The sequence below is a fragment of the Thunnus maccoyii genome, chromosome 14 (genome assembly GCF_910596095.1).
Source record: "Thunnus maccoyii chromosome 14, fThuMac1.1, whole genome shotgun sequence".
Lineage (NCBI taxonomy): Eukaryota > Metazoa > Chordata > Actinopteri > Scombriformes > Scombridae > Thunnus > Thunnus maccoyii.
The window spans coordinates 22,858,305-22,879,717 of record NC_056546.1 but is presented as its reverse complement, the minus strand read 5'-3'; the positions used below and the strand labels follow the sequence as shown (position 1 = coordinate 22,879,717).

General features: G+C 41.2%; 2 protein-coding genes across 6 annotated transcripts in view; one reads left to right on the top strand and one right to left on the bottom strand.

The window, feature by feature from the left end:
• Nucleotides 1-554: 554 nt before the first annotated feature.
• Nucleotides 555-13,819, top strand: fhip2a (FHF complex subunit HOOK interacting protein 2). Of its 2 annotated transcripts, XM_042434389.1 has the most exons (17): nucleotides 555-872; nucleotides 1,925-2,003; nucleotides 3,411-3,580; nucleotides 3,874-3,978; nucleotides 4,097-4,219; nucleotides 4,369-4,593; nucleotides 4,713-4,909; nucleotides 5,252-5,366; nucleotides 5,513-5,589; nucleotides 5,717-5,909; nucleotides 6,381-6,544; nucleotides 7,360-7,506; nucleotides 7,606-7,696; nucleotides 7,867-8,010; nucleotides 10,140-10,280; nucleotides 10,664-10,767; nucleotides 10,850-13,819. In XM_042434389.1, the coding sequence occupies exons 1-17, from the start codon at nucleotides 828-830 to the stop codon at nucleotides 10,959-10,961; spliced, it is 2,232 nt and encodes a 743-aa protein (XP_042290323.1). In that variant the 5' UTR covers nucleotides 555-827; the 3' UTR covers nucleotides 10,962-13,819. The 2 variants fall into 2 exon arrangements, with proteins under 2 accessions (XP_042290323.1, XP_042290324.1); XM_042434390.1 differs by lacking the exons at nucleotides 555-872; nucleotides 1,925-2,003 and having other exon boundaries at nucleotides 3,510-3,599.
• The window catches only part of srfb (serum response factor b), a 22,886-nt gene continuing 15,149 nt past the window's right edge, over nucleotides 13,677-21,413 (bottom strand). Inside the window, exons 3-8 of one of the 4 annotated variants that reach the window (XM_042434395.1) lie at nucleotides 20,327-20,567; nucleotides 18,229-18,393; nucleotides 17,833-17,943; nucleotides 17,004-17,201; nucleotides 16,807-16,883; nucleotides 13,677-16,123 (exon numbers count right to left, since the gene is read on the bottom strand). In XM_042434395.1, coding sequence (XP_042290329.1) covers nucleotides 16,028-16,123; nucleotides 16,807-16,883; nucleotides 17,004-17,201; nucleotides 17,833-17,943; nucleotides 18,229-18,393; nucleotides 20,327-20,567 — 888 coding nt within the window. In that variant the 3' untranslated portion in view covers nucleotides 13,677-16,027. Of the gene's footprint in view, nucleotides 16,124-16,781; nucleotides 16,884-17,003; nucleotides 17,202-17,832; nucleotides 17,944-18,228; nucleotides 18,394-20,326; nucleotides 20,568-21,413 lie in introns of all 4 variants that reach the window. The other 3 variants (XM_042434393.1, XM_042434391.1, XM_042434394.1) reach the window with 3 other exon arrangements.

Sequence of the window (21,413 nt, the reverse complement as noted above, 5' to 3'; positions counted from 1 at the left end):
GTTTGTAGAAATAGCCTGCTTTAGTGCATTATGTGAGCATAATCAATTGACATTTTACGGCTCAGTGGAGCTTTTCCACATAACCTATAGGCTATATATATGTATATGGTTAGTTATTGGAATCCCATACTTGCTTTTATATTTTAAGTAGAGTATTGACAATTACATAGTAAACAAATATAAAACTGAGGTATAAACATAATGGTGAGTGAACTGTTTGATTTTGTATTTTGGGACTTTTTTTTATTGTTTGTTTTTGTATGAGGTAAAAAGGCATAATAAGCTAAAGCCTCAGCCTACACCTTTTCAGTCAATAATATTTCTTTCTTCGTTTGTTTCATATACTTTGCTATGCTTTGCTTATCTATGTAAAATAAGGACCGAAAAAATTACATTTAAAAAATTAAATCAAACTAACTAAGATGGAAATATTGAATGTATGGATTGCTCCCTCATTGAATGTATGGATTGCTCTCCCCATTTGTACGCATTGATCGCTGTCAGTAATTATAGGCCTGTGTGTTGTAGTCCTGCGCCCCCTGGTGGATAAAAACAGTAGCGTTTGGCGAGGGAAGTGCCACCGTGTCCACAGCGAGCATTACGATACGTTACCTGAGCCTGCGGACGGCTTGTTTACAGTGGTTGTGCCAGGCCCGGAAAGCCCTGTCGTAACAGCAACGTGTTTTATTGCTCACATCTTTATTCTTTCGTTACAAGGGTCATTATATGAAACCTCCAATCTGGATCGAGGCGGTAGCAACAGGAAGAAGAAGATAGAGGAATTCTCTAGGTCTTCTCGGGAGAAAATAGTCCAATCGAAGAACAAAATGTTCTCCAAATTTACGTCCATTCTCCAGCACGCTGTGGAAGCGGTGAGTTGTTGTTATTTTTAAGCAAAAGCATATATTTATCCATTGGTTTGCTTATGTGTTATGTGTCTATTGTGGTTGAAAGGGGCCTTTGGCCACCCAGACATCATAACGTCAGCATACGTTACGTTGCTAACTAGCGAGCTAACTAACTAGCCTAAGCTAGTGTTAGCGTTTTGTGTTTGTGCTGTTACTTTGTTTGTCCTTATTATCTACAGTGTACCTATGGGTCTGTCTGTCTGCCTGTCTGTTCCTTAAATATTACTAACTACCACATATTCCTGTTGCGCCTTCTTCACTGTGGCAAGTCATCTGTGTTAAAGGTAGCTTAGCAAGCTGAGCTAGTTAGACGCTAACGTTAGCTGATGAAAGCCTCGTATCTCGTTTCAAACAGCAGCGTCTTATCATGACAAGTGGTGTTGAAATGGTGGGACAGCCTAGTTTGATGTTGCGCAAACGTTATAGCGTTAATATTAAAGGAATAGTCTGTGTGCTAACTAACATAGCTCAATGTTACAGCCAGCTAACTAGCTAGAAACCAGAAGCTACCTGCCTCAAAACTGTTCTAAAGCTCCTTCAGGTCAAGGGGTTCAAGTAAAAGGATAGTCGTTTTGCAGGTGACCCACATGACTTTAGGTGTAGAAGTGAGGAAAAAAGGAAGCATCTAGCTAATATTATTTATTTTCTTGCATAATTGGCTAGATAAATAGATTATGTAGATGAGACGTATGAAAAGTGTAAACCCTTATGTCACTTAAAAAGTTTCACCCTTTTATGATTTCCTGGAAAAATCTTCTAAAAGCTGCTTGGCTTTGTCAACCTTCTCATACCCCAATACACTGAAAGTAACCTTGTACTGGTACTTTTAAATGTCAGTGATAACTAGAAGACAATTCCAGAGGAACACACCTTTTCCTCTTCAGCTATAATTATGTCAGTCTCCTCTTTCTGTCTTTGAATTGTAGGTGAATATGCCTTACCATTGTAATTAGTAGAGGCTCCCGATATAAACATACGTTTAACATATGTTTATGTTTACAATCTTTCTTTTTCAGCTTGCTCCGTCGCTGCCGCTGCAGGAGGACTTTGTCTATCACTGGAAGGCCATTACACATTATTACATCGAGACTTCTGGTAAGAACTGTCTTTGATAATAAGATAACACCTGCTATGATCATGAGAGAATCCAGATAGATATCCACAGGTAGACGGTGAGCTGGTTGTTGCCATCAGTTTGGACTGATGTCAAATGTTTGAGTACAATTGCTGGAAAGTTGGTTTGTTACAAATTTCTCATGTGTTAGTATGTGTCTGTAAAAACTAATAATTTAAAACGCCTGTTACAAGTTAACAACAACTAACTAACATCTAAAAAAATACATTTCATCCATTTTGTTAAACAGAAAAGCAAGTAAATAGCAGAATTTGTAAAAGATACAACCAGATCATTTATACTAACATTTTCACCTGTTCATTTTGCACCACTTGATAAAAATAAACAAAGGCAGCATAAAAGAAATGGTTAAAAGAAAATCCAGATGGAGAAGCATACTTGTTAAGTATGCTGAGAATGCCATGCTGTTTGAGTTTGCACTGGACTTCAACTCTGTCCAGACCAGAGCAGCTCCTGAATATAAAACTGCCTCCTTCACATTTGCCTGTGGGATCTGTGACGCTCTGCATCTGTGTCCAGTCACAGTTGAGAAATACTTGGTGGTTAAACCCAGTCATTTAAAAGTTTGACTCATTGGTCTTCAAGACCAACCTCCACCTTCCACTGACTGTTTGACGTCCAGTTTCTGTATATTTTGGGCCAAGAAAGTCTCTTCTTATGTTGCGCTCCAAATGCAGTTCTAGTTGCTGAGCTTGTTTTCAGGGTTTTGCAGACTTGTGACTGAAATGAGCTTGATCTATGACTGAGGTCACGTTTGAGCAGTCTGGCCCTCATCAGTCCACATGACTACTGATTTAAGAAGTGATTTAATTTAATCCTTTTAGCAAAAGCTGTTACTGTGATTTGTCTTCAGGCTTAATTTCACAGGCTGCTGTTATTCTTTCATGCTAACCATATTTTTGGCAGTTACATTCATTCTGACACGCACACATATTTCTTTTAAGTGTTTTGCAACTATGACTTATTCGTTTCTGTCACGCTCCTTTCATTAACTGGGTTAAGTTGATGTTGATGCATTAAATGACAAATCAACACTTTTCGCATGTGCGTCACAATAAATGTGTTCAAATGTGAAAACTGTAAAAACACTTTACTGTGAAGCCACAATCAGGACAATGGCAGCAAGATTTGCTAACACTACCAATAGTTGGCTTGATGAGTTGATGCCAGACTTTGGAAGGATCAAATAGATTTCATAACATCTGACAATGCAAGTAGAAGAAAAGTGCAGAAACTTTTTATACTTCAGGCAAACCTCAAATTTCCAACATGCAATGAAGATGAGCAAAGCCTTTTCCCTTCTGTACCTGACTGTCTTTGGACATACTGAGATTCTGACACTTTCTCTTCTTTTTTTTCACTGTTAGATGACAAAGCTCCGGTTACAGACACCAACATCCCATCCCACCTGGAACAGATGCTGGACATCCTGACCCAGGAGGAAGGGGAAAGGGAGTCTGGAGAGACAGGACCCTGCATGGAGTATCTCCTGCACCATAAGATCCTGGAGACACTCTACACGTTGGGCAAGGCTGATGTAAGGCAGTCATGCTTTGGTAACTAAAAGGAATTATACCTCCAAGGAAATATATGTATCTCCAAATGGCATCTTTACAGCCCATGGAGGTTGGGGGGGATGAACACAGCACTGAGAGTCAAGAGACAGCTGCAGTTCCAGTGAATTAGAATAACAAATGGTTGTATGGCGATGCACAATTTTGATAGTAACTGGCAATTTGAGCTGTATTTCCATGCAGGAATGGAAAGATCTGTGTTGGTGGACCATCTAAATAAATTCTAACATGATCTGTTTGTATGTTTTCCAATCAGTGCCCTCCAGGGATGAAGCAGCAGGTGCTTACCTTCTACACAAAGCTGCTAGCACACATTCGTCAGCCTCTCCTGCCACACATCAATGTCCACAGACCTGTACAGGTAGGAAGTGTTACAGTCTGGATTTCATTGTCTTTTCAACCATCCTTTCCCTCAAAGCGGTTTACTAAGTGACAGGTTATGTAACTTATTTTTTTTTTCTATGAAATTCCTCTGTCAGAAACTGATCCATCTGTGTGGGGAGGTGCTGGCTGCTCCCACAGAAAACGAAGAGATTCAGTTCCTTTGTATAGTCTGTGCCAAACTGAAACAGGACCCATACCTTGTCAACTTCTTCCTTGAGGTAGGTTGTTACGCCACCAAGGAGAAAAAAGTTGAGCCGCATGTTCATAAATATTCATCTGTATCTATTACTAGCTAAAGTAAGAGCCTTACAGGATTTTTAAGCACAGAGTTCAGAGAATATGTCTTTATTTGGTATGTTACTTGCAGAACAAGTCAAAGAGACCCGAGACAAGGAGTCCTGGAGGGGCAGAGGGGGTGAAGGAGAATGTGTTGGCTCCAGACACAGGTCAGTCTCCGGCAGAGGAACAGGCTGCACGCCCAGAGGAGCCTCAAGCTGCAGCTGCTGCTTCTGGCTCTAGTCCAACCAGCAACAACAATAACAGCAGCAATTACAATCTGGTCACCTCCCTGCTCAACCTCACAAAGAGCCCGGTGAGTTACGCACGTGCAAGGATTTTGGTGGGGATTTAAGTTACATATGTAATGTCCTTTTCTCTATTTGAGTGTGACAGTTTGTATTCATGAGTTGTATCCATCTCTCTCCTTCTCAGGATGGCAGGATAGTGGTGAAGGCTTGTGAGGGCCTGATGCTACTGGTCAGTTTACCAGAGCCTGCAGCTGCCAAGTGTTTAACTGAAAACACTGAGCTCTGTGAGCTTCTGACTGACAGGCTGGTAGCCTTCTATAAAGCCCTGCCACAGTCCATGGACCCCTTGGACATTGAGACAGTGGAGTCTGTTAACTGGGGGTAAATTTATTCTCGTATATGACGTTTCCTCGTTAGTGTTCTTGATTAAGTCAAATTAAGATGGTCAGTCCAAAATGGGTCAGAAGTGTAATTTGTTATCAGTGGTTTAATTGTGTGATTGTGTTTCTTGAACAAGAAAGATCAATTTCACCAATTTTTAAAAAATGTATTCTGTGCTGCTGCTACTGTGAAACACTGCTTTCATACAGTGTGCTCAACAGTGTTTGATTTAATTTTCACCGATCCTGCAGCCTGTAAATTGCATTGTCTGTTAGGAAACACTTGAAAATTCTATTTGCATAAAGATTTTAATATTCTGACCTGCTTTTCTTTCTCTTTCAGTCTGGACGTATATAACCTGAAGGAGGACGCTGCTGTCTTCACAGGAAAGAGGGCTCTCATCTCCTTTCTGTCCTGGTTAGATTACTGTGACCAGCTCATCAAAGAAGCTCAGAAGGTTCTTAACAATGCTGACTCACTGTGTTTTGATGTGTCTTGTACTGTAGCCTGAATTGACAGAATAAAAGGACTTTTCTCCAAAGAAGTTGTTTTTGAAAGTGCCAGAAGCCTGAACCACATTTTTCTTTCTTCCCTGTCTTGCAGTCGGCAGCTGCAGTGATGGCAAAGGCAGTGAGAGAAAGGTTCTTTGTGTCTGTCATGGAACCACAGCTTATGCAGACGTAAGTCTTGCCCTGACTCATCCATCAGTCAACTTGTATTGAAATTCTTCTCAGTCTAGTCAATGCATAATGTGTGTTGCGAACTGCTCGTAACATAGTAGGTGTTTGTGTTTGTGGGTGCGCATAGGTCTGAGGTGGGCATCTTGACCTCCACAGCCCTGCTGAACAGGATCATCAGGCAGGTGACATCAGAGGCTCTGCTGCAGGAGATGGTTTACTTTCTGCTGGGAGAGGAGAGGGAGCCAGAGACTGCAGCGACTATCGCTCAGAATCCACTAAGACACAGACTCATCGAGCACTGCGACCACCTGTCAGACGAGGTTCTTATCACTTAATCATTGTTATTCAGGTTGCACAGGGTCATGCTAATGAATTCATCTTCAAAATCTTTTGTGTCTGACTAATGAGACTCATTTTGGGCTTTTGTTTTGCACTCTTTTAATAATTCTTTCTTTTGCTTGTTCAATATTCAGAGGTTTAAATGGCCATCTGCCCATCTAGGATTCTGAGTTCCAGTGAATCTTATGATCAACCAAAAGCACATGAATTTTAATTAGTATCTGACTGAGCCATTGCAAACATTTTCATCACACAAAAGAAGGATGAATCATGTCTTTGAAGTCTGAAACAGCCTCTGCCTACTTTTTCTGTCAGTGAGCAGACACTTGAATCAGAATCAGAAAACCTTTATTGATCTCTGCAGGGAAATTGCTTTGTTATGGTTGTTGTTGGCTTGTTGCTCTGGGTTTATACTGAGAACTAAGCATCATTCCCTCTTCCCTGTCCCCCAGATCAGCATCATGACACTGCGGCTGTTTGAGCAGCTGATCCAGAAGCCCAACCAGCACATTCTGCACAGCTTGGTGCTGCGTAGCCTGGAGGAGAGGAACTACCTGGAGAACAAGCCTCAGGAGGAGCGGGAGCCTCTAGAAAACGGCCAGCCCCACGATGCCGTGTAAGGACCCACCTGCACTCTGACCTCCCTGAGCCCTTTTAGACCTCCCCTGGAAAATCCTCCGCACATGCATGTGGAAATAAAGTGAATGCATTAACTAGCTGTGTTTTTCAGACGTGCCACCACTTCAACTATTGTGTGTTTGATTTGATGGGAATCTTTTAATCCACAGTCAAGTGAAATCATGATATAGCATGTGAGCTACTAAGGACGTTAAATGATCATTTCAGGGAGATTGAGGCATAACGAGCAATCGTTTGATGTAATTTCTTTATATGAATGTCTCATGTGAAAAATCATAATTAAGACAGACCTAGTAAAAAATGCATTCTTTTCATAGTCTATTACTTTTCACACAAAGTCACTGAAGGCAGCACTGCAATACTGGGCTTACATGATTATTATTACTAGACAGTTATGAGATCACAGAAGAGCTGAATAACATATATCTGTCCAGTAAACTCCTCCATTGTAACATGCGTGTCCAAGTAAAACTGTTCTCTCCATTCACTTCATAAATGACACAAAGATGGCATGCAAGCCCTAAACTGCTGTCCACCTATAATTGATTTTCCCTTTTTAACTACATGCTAGAAGAACTTTTTCATACCAAACAGAACAAAAATTACAGAAATTTATACTATTACAAACAGCAGATCTCCACCACAGTTATACATCATGTTGAGGGATGTCATTCTTTGTCAAAAAGGACAAGAAATGTAAAAAAAAAAATAAAAATTGCTGCTTCAATGTCAATGTTTAGATTTGGAGAATATTCTAGTCTTGTATTCAGTAAATGTGCGTTCTCTCTACAGCGACCTTGAGGAGGATCCACTGTTTGGTGACGACCTCTCTCCAGACAGCAGGCTGTCTGGCTCTGATTGGCTCACCTCGTCTCCACCACAGAGTCCTGACCACTCAAAGTCTGAAGGGAAGACAGAGGTCCACAAGATTGTCAACAGGTACAATATCTGCTTCTGATACAACACATAGGATGTTATGTTTTTTTTTTGTTGTTTTTTTTTAAATTTAGCTTAACTGTTGAATTCTGTTGCCTGCAGTTTCCTGTGTTTGGTGCCTGATGAGGCCAAGTCATCGTATCATGTTGAAGGCACAGGCTATGACACCTACCTCAGAGATGCACACAGACAGGTATGCTCCTGCTCTGTTTATGTTGTAAAGCTTGTGATACACTGGACTGAACAAGACTGAAATTCAGTTTAAGTGTTTTTTAGCAGTATTCTTCCTTCATTAATGATGTTTCTCATCAGTTTTCTTATGTGTAGAACAGATACTAACTGTCGATGAATTGATCTCTTCAGTTCAGGGACTATTGTGGGGTCTGCCAGCGGTGGGACTGGAGAGGAAACCCAAAGCCGTTTGAGAAGTGTAACTTGGAAAGCCCATTCTTCGAGGGCCACTTCCTCAAGGTCCTCTTTGACAGGATGGGTCGCATCCTAGATCAGGTCAGTTTGGTCCACCCTCATCAGTGTTTCCCCAATATGCCTTCAACAGCGGCACAGCACTGCTGCTATATGATGAATGCCACTGCTGAAATTTCACATTGTAACCTAAAAAAATAATCAGGACGAACGTAAACCATGCGCACATTCTCCTCTTTGAGCAGCTGACTGGAGCTAGTGGTGAGCAAATGGGATGTTTGCTTTTCTGTCTCTTCTGTGCCTGTTTGCACAAGGGTGGGGCTGAGCTCCGCACACACACACAGGGGACAAGATGAAACGGACTCAGGTCATACTTTATCCGAGTCCACTGCGACTGCTTGCTGCTGTAAGTGCAACAAAATCTGGCAGTAAGGGAGAAGACGAGCAATGTGTCAAACAAGCAAAACATAAACTTAAATACAGTGTCTTTGACTTCCAGCAGTCCATTCCCCTCTCATTCACAGCCACTATGTTTTACAGCTACACAGAGCTTGTTATGCTAATAGTGAACTGTTATGAACAAGCTTCTTGTAGGCTGTAGGCTGACACCAGCCTGCCCCTCCTCTCTACCACCAGCAGCAGCAGCAGAGGAAGGACAGAAGAGAGGCTGAATGATGCCACAGAGCTGCAGCCTTTCTAAACAGTAGAGTCTGAGGGCTTCAACCATTATTCACTTCAATAGTATGAAGGGTTTTCATCTTCACAGTTTTGCATTTGTATTAGTAAAATGATCAGTTACAGTATTGTATCAGCCGCAACAACCACATAATTATCTCGTTTTGAACCTTAGTAACTTACTCTGTTATTATCGTTATTGTTATCAGCCCTGTAATTACATATCAGTGCATCTCTAAAAAATAGTGTAAATTTTCCATGTTGAGGCATTTCACTCTTTGACGATTATTACAATTACAGCTATCTGAGCCTCCAGAGCTCTTCTGGTGTCAAAAGCTCCTGGTAAATTAACATGCACATGACTCTGTGGACATCTGGAACAATTTCTATGATAGTTTTAAGTTATTCCTCTGCCAACGTGCACAAATACAGGTCCTGGCATCATGGGCTCTACACATGCTCAACAGCACCGCTGCTGGAAACAATCCCAGGGGAACCACTGTCTACATAGTAGACATCTGTATTCATACTGGCATCACTCAAAACAGCTGCATGTTACAGTGTAGAAATGTCTGTTGCATTGTTCAAGCTCTTTTAGAAATCACATACATATTTTTTGGTTTTTTATCAAATTAGTGAAGCAAGTAGAACAGGTAGTCACTCACAATGCATCAAACTAATGGTGAACTCCCAAGGCAATGTTTTGTAATAGGCTGAGCTAGTTTGTCTAGCTGGACATGTACAACCAGATTCCATGAAATAAATCAGGCATTTCTTCCTTTAAGATCAAGCTGAGCCACAGACAAGACCCATCATTTTCTGGTTTTATTGATTGTCATGTAAAAAGCACAAATCTGTTTAAACAGGCTTTCACTCAGATTTAATATCCCCACGTTCCCGGGAACACTGTTCACTACAATTCACAGTAAATGAAGTCCTCTTGTGATGAGCATAGCTCCAAAAATGCCTTCACTAATGGAAAGTGGAGAGAAAAAATTGGGGAGAAAATGCAAATTATTCATTCTTTTATTTATTTTTAAAATAAAAAGAACAAAATTAATGAACTATAGCCATGAACCTGCTTGACAAATAATGTTAGATGGGATTTGTGAAGATGACTAATTTTCAAATTTAAAAGCTAAATGTGCTTATTGGCAGCTTGTGGTATTTAGGAAATCAAATCAAATCGAAAAGGGGGATGCTGTGTTAACTGATGAGTCTGTCATCTAAACAATCTGATGCTTTCTGTTATTTATTCATGGACACACAATTCTGTTTTATAGCAACTCCAAACATCACTTGTGGATGTGCTATTAAACTGCATCTGAAGAAAAAGGGAGCTACAGTGTGCAGACTTTCCTATTTCTTTTATACATTGTTTCTTTGTTGCAGAATCTGTTTTGAAGTTGTTGTTTTTTTTGTTGGATTTTGTTTTGTTGTTGGATATGCGTGTTTACCATACACTTTTTGATGACTTCAGTTCAGTCTTGAATCAAGTCCTGTGTAGTTTTATATCTGATGTCTCCTCTGTCCTCTAGCCCTATGACGTCAACCTGCAGGTGACTGCTGTGCTGTCCAAACTGTCTTTGTTACCGCACCCGCACTTGCACGAGTACCTGCTGGACCCTTATATCAACCTGGCCCCCGGCTGCAGGTCTTTGTTCTCCGTCATCGTCAGGGTAAGACAGAGTCACTGTTACTCGGGTGCTTTTAGATTTCTTGCTTGATTTTCTTTATGTATGACAAAAATGAAAGGCTTTGATCTCACGCCAGTGGTACTGATAGTGTTCCTATGAATCTCACTTCCCATTAACCTAGTGAGCATGCTGCTACTTGACCTGCTTCTTACTGCAAGAACAACACCTCAGACTACTTTATTTTTCTTTTAGAAATTCTGTTTTCTTAGAAAACAAGCAGTTAAAAGGAGGTGGAAGCAGATAATCTTCTTGTTGATGGTCTTGTTTGTTTACAGTAATTACAGTAATGTCTCAAATGAGTGTAGTAATGATTAACTGGTGAGGCGGTCCTGTTTTGTGTCGGTAATTACTGCCTGTTCACGTAGGTGGTCGGGGATCTCATGTTGAGGATTCAGCGCATCCCAGACTTCACCCCCAAACTGCTGCTTGTGAGGAAGAGATTATTGGGCCTAGAGCCAGAGGGGATCAAGTATGTACTTCCACATGGTTTCTCTGCTCTTACATTCTGACTTGCGAAAGCAGTTTTTAATCTGTCTTGTCTGTTCTTGCAGCATCGACCACATGACTCTGCTGGAGGGGGTGATCGTGCTGGAGGAGTTCTGCAAAGAGCTGGCAGCCATCGCCTTCGTCAAATACCACGCAGCTGCCTCTTCCTCACCATAATCTACCTGCTGTTCATCCATCTGCCTCGGCCAGACAGACAGGTCAGGATAAAACTGGGCCTTTGGGGGTGTTCGGCGGCACCGGTGGCACAGGGTCTGCGAAACATTACCACTAAGTGGTCATCCCCACAAGACTGTTAATGCCCACACGGACGGGTTTCATTACTCCCAGCTTCTCGCCTCTCTGGCTTCACCATTTTAAAAAAAAAAAAAGAAAGAAAGAAAGAAAAAGTCTTTGGTCTCATTTTTGAGCAGGTCAGAGCACAGACACTGCCCAGCCAGCAGAGGAATAAGAGGTGAAGGAGGATAGAGGTGGAGGTGCAGAGAGATGTTCACTGGACTCTTCTCAACCGTTGCATTTTCTCTCACATGCCCCCCCCCTCTCCATCTTTCTTTCTCACCAGCCAAAAGATGATAGCCTCTGTAATTATTATGTCACGGAGAAAAGACATTTGTGTATTTATTTTCCAGTCCCATCATCACCCATTTGTAAACATCATTGCCTTAGTGTGGAATCACACCTTTCAGTTACAGATTGTTTCCTTTTGAAACATTTTTATCTTAACCCCTCATGTGTTGTCTATTTGGATGACAAGAGGCTGTAGAGTAAAACTACCCTTTGACCCCTTCATATACCTGTAGTTACATTAATATTGAACTGTAGTATTAATGATACTGCACTCATTTTAAATGCCAAGTCCTGTTATTTATTTGTTTGCTTTCAGGTTGCCTTTTTAACCAGTGTTGTATTAAGATATAATGAATTTAAACCAGTCATAGTAATGACTGACTAAGCAGATGCTATTTACTTGATTTGTTTTCCCTCTTTCCTCGGTTTGTCTTTAATTGTTTGTGCTGTCAAAGCTCATCTGTAATCCCCATCACCCAAAGATGTCACCATCCAATACACATTGTTAATGAAATGGTGAATTTAGCAAATTATGTGAATTTGCACATGGACCTCATTACATTGCACTCGTTACATTTTTCAAGTCAATAGGTTTTTGAAAAGTTTTGTTCTCCAGACCCAGTGTTGCATTTCTCATGCACCAGTGTTTGTTTTATCCAAGAGATACTCTGTTTTTGTTTTTTATATACTCTATAATCCTCTATAATTCTCAAGCCTCTTGATTTTATTAAGCGGTGTCTTAAATACATCATTAATTAGGACATACTGTAGTTTACAGAAATGGTTCCCAACCTCTAAAACAAAGCTAAGTCTAACTTGAACACTCTGTTATAGGCTGAATGTCTACAGTTCAACCAATATTTGATTCAAACTGCTCAGATTGTTTTTATTTCAACAATCTTTAGAAGCCTGAAGAGGTGAAACTATCTAGTATTTTACAAGAAAAAAAGACACTTTTTGTGTGTAACAGTTTGGAAACCACTGTCTTACAGTATGTCAAGACCTCTGAGTTCATCCACAGGTTACTAGGACTTCCTATGAGGTGTTGCGTTTACTAGCAGTATTGTTTTCATCGTGATCTTGGATGACATTGCTGTGTATTGCTGGAACGGGTTTGCTTTGCTAGTGTTATACTCTGTCGGGTGTTGATTACTTTAAATCAAAGTCTCGCATCACTGATTCAGTGATTCTTTACATAATTTTTGAATTAGTCTAAATTAAGATACTACTTAATGTAAAGTTTGTTCTTGTGTTATGTTCCCTGTGTGAATGCTTCCATGATTAGTAAGTGTGTTTGACGATGAGCTCGTTGATATGTTTGTGTGTGTGTGTGAGATTTATTATTGTTGTGGAGAATGGACAGAGTCATTCACGAAGCCATGAGTCCTTAGTCTTGAGTTTGTTTTCCCCACTTTTTCTTCTGGTCCCACCGCAGACTCATCACTCAAGCACCTAAGCTACATATGCAACTGCTTGCATGGAATCAGATTTGCACATTTGTCTTTCTTCATCCTTGTTCATAATGTAAATACACACAACAAAAGCTTTTTGATTTTTTTTTTTTCTTCCAAATGTTTTCTTTCATAAACCAAAAAAAATATATATCTAGGATGTACCAGGAGTAACATTTCTATTTTAATGGGAAACCTTTTTTTAAATTGTCAATCATGCACATTTTTTAATCAACTATCTTTCCAACTTTTCTGTACAGTTGTATATTGTATGTGTACAATAGCAATAGAGATATACTACCTGGTGTAAATGCATGCTTATACATTATTTTTCATCGTTGGAAGAAAGGAAAAAAAGGCAGTCCAGCCATCTGTGATGATTTCTTTAGCTGTCAGCACTTTGTTCTTTGAAGACACTGACAGGGAGATACGATGCCTTACTTCACTGTGGATCTCTGAGGACTCCCAGAATCAATATTTATGGGGTTTCTGCTTCACTACAGTTTGGTCGTGATCTTATTACGCTTCTATCTTGTGTTACATAGACTTTGGTTGGTTTGTGAAGATGTACAGAACTCTCAGTATAGTCCAAAATCTGATGCCAATTGATTTCTTTTCTCGAGTCAGCTTAGACCAATCACTGTATCATGTTGCTGCATTTAATCATGTTAATATTTCCTCGCTGCTTTCCTCTGGTGTGAAATGGGACAAGTCTCATTATACTTCTATCTAATGGCCAGTTTGATTTTTGTGATCGTGCAATGCATAATTGAAACATTAAGGTAAGGTGCATGCTCATTCCTCCTGCCTCCCAGTGCTTCACTGAGTAAAAAGGAAAAGCGATCACTGCAGTCTCTCGTGTACTCAGAGGCATTGGTTCATTTATTCCTCATCAGCCGTCTTCATTTCATCACTGTTATACAAATGTGTTAGGTTCCATTCAGGACAATATGGTTTTGTTTAACATTCTCCGTCCCAATTAAAAAGAGTTCTTCAGCAGGAGATGTGGTCATTCTTTGAACAGTTCAATATGTTTTATCTTGTTTTTATTACAAAATGTCTGTACAACAAAACAAAAATACACAAAATAGCCATTTACCTTTAAAGGACAAGGTGAAAACCACAAATTCTATTTTATAATCCCCTTTTAAAATGGTATTCTTGAATAACCACCAGGTAGTACTGGAAATGCCTTTGACACACGTCTATGCAAACGTCTGTGAGAGCTGTGTGCAGGATGACATGACAACATGTACAGAGACAGACCAGAGAACATCTAGCATGAAAATGACCTCTGCTGTCAGTGAATAACTGAACAGCAGTCAGTATGGGTGCTTTATCCTCTGTCAGATTCTCTTTGGCTATAAGCCTGCCATGTTCAGTCATCCAGCTAATTCTGTAGAAGTGAGTCAAAACTCTCTGGGCAGAGGAGAGGATTGTACGACAAGTCAGAAGTCGTGAGGTGGCCTGGAAATGTGAAATTTCCCTCGCCTTGCAGTGATTTGAAAAGAGGCACTACGGTGCAGAAAGAAGGCTCTGTTTAATAACCTGGTTCATTCTTAATGATTGCTGAGGTACATACTGAGATTGCAGTCAGCTAAGATCTTACAGTTCAGTTAAAGGAGTATAGTAACATTTCAAAGCACCTGAAGTCACTTTTCCAAATCGAGATTCTTGTTCTTACAAAAATAATCATACTGATTGCCGTTGTAATATTACAGTATTGAGACTACACCAAAGAACATTAAGTAGTTCCACACAAGGAAACACAAATGCTTTGATTGCAGTATTGAAGTGGAATCGTCAGGTCTATACAGTGTCATTACCTATTCTTGTTAAAACACGTTTGTGTTCAATGCCCTGACTCAAGTCAGTAGTAGCATCACATGAAAGTTAAGTTTATGATGGGTCACTTCTGAAACAAATTAGACAACATTTTTATTTATCTGTTGTCATGAAAACTTGTTTGGTACTCAGGTTTGTTAACCAGAGAAGGATTACATCATCTATGATAGCATTAAAAAGAAGCCAACAAACTCAATGTGAAGTCACTTAAATATCACTTGAAGGATATTAATTGTGTGACAGTTTTTGAAAGGTTTTTAGACTTGGGTTGTACACTGATGAAAATATAATTACTTGTTGCTGAATGTTGGGATCTGAACATGTAATTTCCATCAGATTGTCAATGTTTTTAACATACACTCTCAATTTCTACACTCAGAAAGTGCCAGATCAGGGCTTCATGAGGAAACCTCACACACAGAGCTGCATCAGCAGATGCAGCAAAGAGTTCCCAGCTTAAGTAGAGAATATGTTAACAGTAAATCATAAACATCCCGTTTTACATTTCATGACCCAGCTCTTTGATCCTATCTGAGGGACAGTCCTACAAATGTCACAATCAAAAATATAGAAAAACATCCAGCGTTCTTTCTCCATCTTGTAGTGAAAACTCCCAACAGCATGACAATATATCAACATATGATGGTATATTAAATTAATTTACATATACATGTAAATAATTCTTTTCCTTATGCAAATCATTTTCATGTACATACAAAACCACTACGTAAAAAACAACTACATGCTGTTGCACAAACTAAACCAGGCTAAAAATACAAGTTATTTTTAAAAAAAATATGTACATTTCCAAATGTCTTTAAGTCAATAAGCGTCTCCTTGCCCATTTACAAACCCCAGATATGCGCACACACACAGACACACACGCTTGTGCACAAGTTGCTCACACTGGAACATTCAGACAAACAAATGTCTCTTTGGCTGGTGTGAAGCTGTGGCACCTTGCAGTGTGTGTACATGTAATTACACATTTTCAAAAAAGGAAAACAAAAACACGCGCACACAAAAAATAACACCATCTAACGGCATAGAAAATAGTTTTCCGATGATGGATGTAGTGATACATATTTCCTATGCATTTGCGAATATATATATATTTATATATATATTTATATACCAAAACATACTGTATAAGGGTCAGCCACACATATGCCCTTGATTGTGTGTATATATGTACTTTAAAGTCACATTCAGAAGTGTGATGTGTAATTCTGTAGGAAGGCATCAATAAATAGAGATGTCAGTCAGTCAGTCAGTCAGTCAGTCAGTCAGTCAGTCAGTGTGTGTGTGTGTGTGTGTTTGTGTGTGTTCTGGGTCTGTCGTGTTAACAGCTCCAGCCGTCTGTCAGTCATTCTTTGAGTTTTGTGCTGCGTCCAGGTTCACCACCTGTAGCTCCGTCAGGTTACTGCTGCTGCCGCTCGACTGCTGGCCAATCACCATCTGGAACACAACACAGCTACGTTAGCAGAGAGTACAGGAACCTGCCATACAGCCAATCACAAGTCATCGCATCAAACAGCACCTAGCGCAGATGGAGCTCCTGCCACACTGCATGTGGTTTATTATGGAGCGAGTAATGCTGCAACAGATGCTGATGTTTTCTATAATCGTCAAAACATTTATCAAAAAATACATGAAATAAACCCTCTGCTTAACACTTCTTAAAACCATATAAAGTCTTTACAAGATAATTCTCCAAATTTCCTTTATATAGTGCTATTTAGACTGATGGGACAGGTGTTTTTAATGAAGGAGTATACCAAGCATTTTCTCATTTAATCAGCCAATTTCCATGATATTTTCAACCAATTTACACATGAGTACCTTGTAAACTCCTTCATAAGACTGGAGTTTATACAGTATATAAAAACATTCAGGTTTTGATCTCCATGCACTGCTACTGAGGTGTTTTGTTTAGTCTATTGCATGTGTATTTTTGCTGCAAACCACAGGTATAACAAGACGCCAGCTGATAATCCACATTCATACAAAGCGGCAACAGGTTTGGACCCTGAGCCTCTGTGTGCCAGTGCTCTGTTAGGATGCATTAGTGCGGTCACGTGGCATGCTGGTTGCATAGGGAATATGAGAGTTTCACTTGTAAAATGCAGATCTTGCCGTACTGGGTGTAGCTGCACCGCTGAGACGGGGATCTGCACCGTGCCTGGAGGTGCTGTGAGGAACACCTGAGGGACAGCACCTGTGGGGAAAAGAAAAAGTTTTTCTCCCATGGGTAAGTTCTCTAGAATCCCCGTTGTTCTAATGTTTATTTGAAATAAATTATTTAAAAATCCACATCTGTCACTCAGCTAATTAATACCTGTGTCCTGGGCCTGTGCGTGGGACACCTGCATGGCTGAGGTGCCCTGGGAGAAGGCGTTGAGCACAGCCAGACCCCCGTCAGCCAGCGCTGGTGTGGAGGCGTACATCACCGTGTGGGGACTGGGGTACATCATGTGACCCGCCACAGACGTTGGCACTGACGAGGTGACGATGGTTGCTGGGAGACTCACCGTTGCTGGAGGGAAAGCAGGCAGAGGGAGTGAACGCTCACGTCACACTGAAGGCAGGAGGCATGTGTGCTTGTCGGCCAGCAGATGGCGCTTAATATCTTTGAAAAGCAATAGCGCTATTTCTATATTCAAACTACAGTATTCAGAGAGAGAGTATGTTAACTCCTTCTTATGCAGTGTGTAGTGACACAATTACACTTTCATCAAAGACAGAAATCATTCCAAACAGAAGCAGAATTTAAAACAAATCAGTGAAAACATAATTACAAACTGGTAAAAAGCTACTAATCTTAACAGGCAACACAGGGGACCATATTTCTGCTCATTGGGGAGCTTTATTTGCATTATAAGGCCAAACCAAAATTCTGATGGTGGTTTGTGCACAAGTGAAGCTTAAGAGTAAAATATAAAAAGACCATTCAGTCCAGGCTGGGTTCACAAATGCTTCAGTGGGTCGTCTTCATCACATTACATGAATTTTAGGTACTAAATTTTATAGTAACCTATTATTGTGTTTGAAGTGCAGCTGTTTCTCTACAAGAACCCACCAAATTATCATCAAGGGAGGTTTTTAGGAAACTTCAACCTGAAGGACACAAGTCTACAGTCTTTGTTCAGAGAGGAGAGTTGACCTACCGGTGGAGTTTGTGGAGGTGTGGGACATTTCGGGGCTGCTGTCACTGTTGGAGGTGGACTGGGTGTTGGGGTGGACCTGGATAGCCTGGAGCTGCTGGGGAACACCTGTTCCTGGAGACACACAGAGGGCATTCAGCCGCCACAGTAAGTCACCAAACACCCCACACAGGGATTACCAGTAGTTGCAGTGGGGTGGGGGTGGGGGGGATGTGGAAGCAGTGGCAGTACTGTTAGTTGAGATAGTAGAAGTCGTGCAAGTAGCATTAGTAATCCTAGTGTTAGGTGCACGATTATTAGTCTCAGCAGTAGAGGTAGCATTAGCAGCAGCAGCCTCACAATCATATGATCGTTAGTATAAGCAGGCAGTGGTGGGGACAGACAAGCAGAGCAGGTCACCTGTGAGGGAGACAGCAGCAGGGAAGCGGAAGACAGCCTGCTGTCCCTGCTGTGGCTGCGGGGCGGCGGTCAGGGTCTGACCATGCTGCCCCTGGAGGGCCAGGGAGTGCTGCTGCAGCTGGCTCAGAGGAATGGTGGGGGTGCCAGGGGGGAGAGGAGTGCCTGCTGGAGGGGCACACACACACACGCACACACACACCAACATACATACAAAAGGGAATAAGACTAAGTGCAGAAAAAGTGGAAAAAGTGCTAGTTCTTTTCAGCGAGAACACGTTTTTATAAAAGATTTCCTGTTCAAGAAATCAACGATCTTCAGTTCAGATTTAGATAAAATGGCAGCAAAGCAAGCAGCTATATGAGAATTTTATTTTCATTTTAATTAATTACTAAACGCAGTCAAACGTGTGTTCTGGCATGTTTTAAGGGATTTATGCATGACTCAGCCAATTTGCTATGAAACATTAATATTCAAATACTTCCTGTCTATAAAGTTTTGTGTCATTTTCTTTTCAAATGATTTTTTCTCTTATCAAAGTGTGTTTTTATGAAACAAATGGCAGATATTTTATTTAGGAACATGACTTCTGAGTTACACCCTCACATTTGGTCATATGCTCCATAGACAGTTGCTGCAGCAGGGTGGGCAGGCCCTTTCAAGCTGTCAACTGAGGAGGTTTTAGTGTGGGAGGGTGTGTTGTTCCACCTGGCACTGCTGCCATGTGCCAGACAGGTGGTGAAGAGGAGAGAGGGAGCGAGCAAGCCGCAGAGAGAGAGAGAGCAATACAGGGAGGGTGAGAGAGAAGCTTGTAGAAAGAGGAGGACAGGAAGGAGGAGGACGGAGAAAGAAAAAGGGTGGGAAAGGAACAGAGAAGCTGCTTTGCTGTCCTTCAGCTGTCAGTCAAAATAACACACAGGACCCATTAGTGGGCATAATGTGTCTGTCTGCGCTCTGCCACAGCTGAACAGACAACCGTCACACTGCAACAACTAGCTAGTGACATTACTGCCAGTACAGAGTAAATACAACAGTGATGAGCTCTTGTGCTACATAATTACATATACTGTAGAAAAGATCACACCAGGCAGCATTTAAGTGTCAACCAGCCTTTTTGAACTGTTCATGTCATGGACCATGCTAAAAACAGTCTAGAGTTCTGAGCACTTCCTTTTTGTTAGCGTATTACTATTAGACCAACCTCACACACACGAAGTGAGAAAAAGTGAGAGAGTGACAGTCATTCTTCTTCATTCTCTGATTGGGGATAATATCAAAGGAAATTATTGTAATATTCAAATATTCCTCTTGCCTTTGAGGGAATCATGACCTCTTGGCATTCCCAGACCCCTCTTGGAGACCCACAGATGTAGACCCATTATTTCTCAGCACATCCACCAAGAAAAGGAAGTGTAATGAATAATTACCGTGAAAGCCAATTTAGAAACACTTTAGGGATCCCCAAATCAAAGCCTGCCGCCCCAAAGTCCTCATTGAGTTGGTGAGGTAGAGGTCACTTGTGTTTCAGAGTGTGTCTGTGAAGTCCCCCTTAATGAAAGGTCATTTCTAGTTCAGGACCACTCTGTCACAAAGCTCCATAAAGTATGGCTTATAATTTCAGCCACGATCCTTCATTGAATATTCATGACTAATTACGGACCGTGTTCGTCAGCCCTCATTGCCAGGTCTATTGTGTCCCTCTCGTTTAATTATTCCCATCCCCGAGTGACAATCAAAGGCTGGGCCAGTCACCAATAGACGTGGCTTTCCTGGATACTGGGGGCTTTGTAAAACCCATGGGCGCTGAATGTTGGTGACTGACTATGAAGAGCTGTCGTGTGATGTAAACAGCTTGGACAGAGAGGCACGACCACCCTGAGATGACGACTGAGGTCACGGCACGGTGCCATTCAAATTCTAATCAGCTAATAAGCTAGACAACACAGTGACGTTAACAAAACATGAAGGGCTGCAGAAGTGTCATCTCAATTCTAAAAGGATGAGGTTAAATCAATCAGAGAGGACAAACATACCATAAAGAATTGTAACAGAGCTCTGAATGTTGAGAACAAGTAGCCTCAGGTTTTGCTGCTAACATACCGGGCATGAAGGTGAAGCCGCCGGGCAGCTGCATGACCCCCGTGGAGGCGCCGGCTGTCTTGAGGACGGTGCCGTTGGCGCTGATGTTGCTGTTGGCCGAAACAGGTGCCAGGTAGTTGGTGATGGGAAACGAGGGCCCGCTGCTCACCTGCATGGTGGTGGAGGTGGTGGGCACCGTGGACTGGGCGCTGCTGGTAGTGCCTGGGAGGTTGGCTACCGTGAACGTCGGCTTCAGTGTGTCCTGATGGAGAAAGCAAACACCGTGAGTGGGAAGACAAGGACGATCAGACCATAATATTAAATTAGCACTGGATTCTGTCAAGGAATATCAATATGCTGTTTTTTCTGCACTAATACGTTCACTACTGTGCCAAAAACCATTGAATCCAGCAACATCAGAAGCGTTTCACATGAGGACACCTAAAACAACACCATTAATGGGGCTTTTCCTCTCTAAAGCAGCTGAACGCAGGGTGGGAAGGAGGGGGGGGCTTTAGTACTTTCAGTATTTTCAGGGATCAGTGGGTGGGTGACAGAAACCAGAGTGGGGTAAATGACATAAACAAGGTAGAGAAAACAGGCTGGACCCCTCTAATTGCATCCACATGTAAATTACTAAGTAGTGCGGGGACAAACTCTCTCCCAGAGCAATTCCATTCTGCAGCTGACATGAACAGTAAGTTACATTAACGCTGAGGAAAACATCTCAGTGATTCACACTGAATGTAGGATTTTCAGATTTCATTTAAGACGGCAACATTAACTGAGGAATTCATATGGAAATGGAACACAAAACAAAACCAAGGACCATAAGAGTTTAAAGCCATGCTAGCGGCTCTGTGAGACTACTTAGACACAGAGCTGCTGTTATTTAGATGCCAATATATTTTTAGGATGTTAGCATTTGCTAACATTAGTTTCTTAGCACCAAACAAAAACTTCAGCAGAGGATGATGGGAATGTTATAACTTTTGCAGGTATTTGGTCATATACCAAAGTACTGAACAAATCTGATTATGCTGCTAAAGGATCATCAAAGTCATTAGGAGTCATCCTCTGGGGAACATGAATTTCTGTACAAAATATA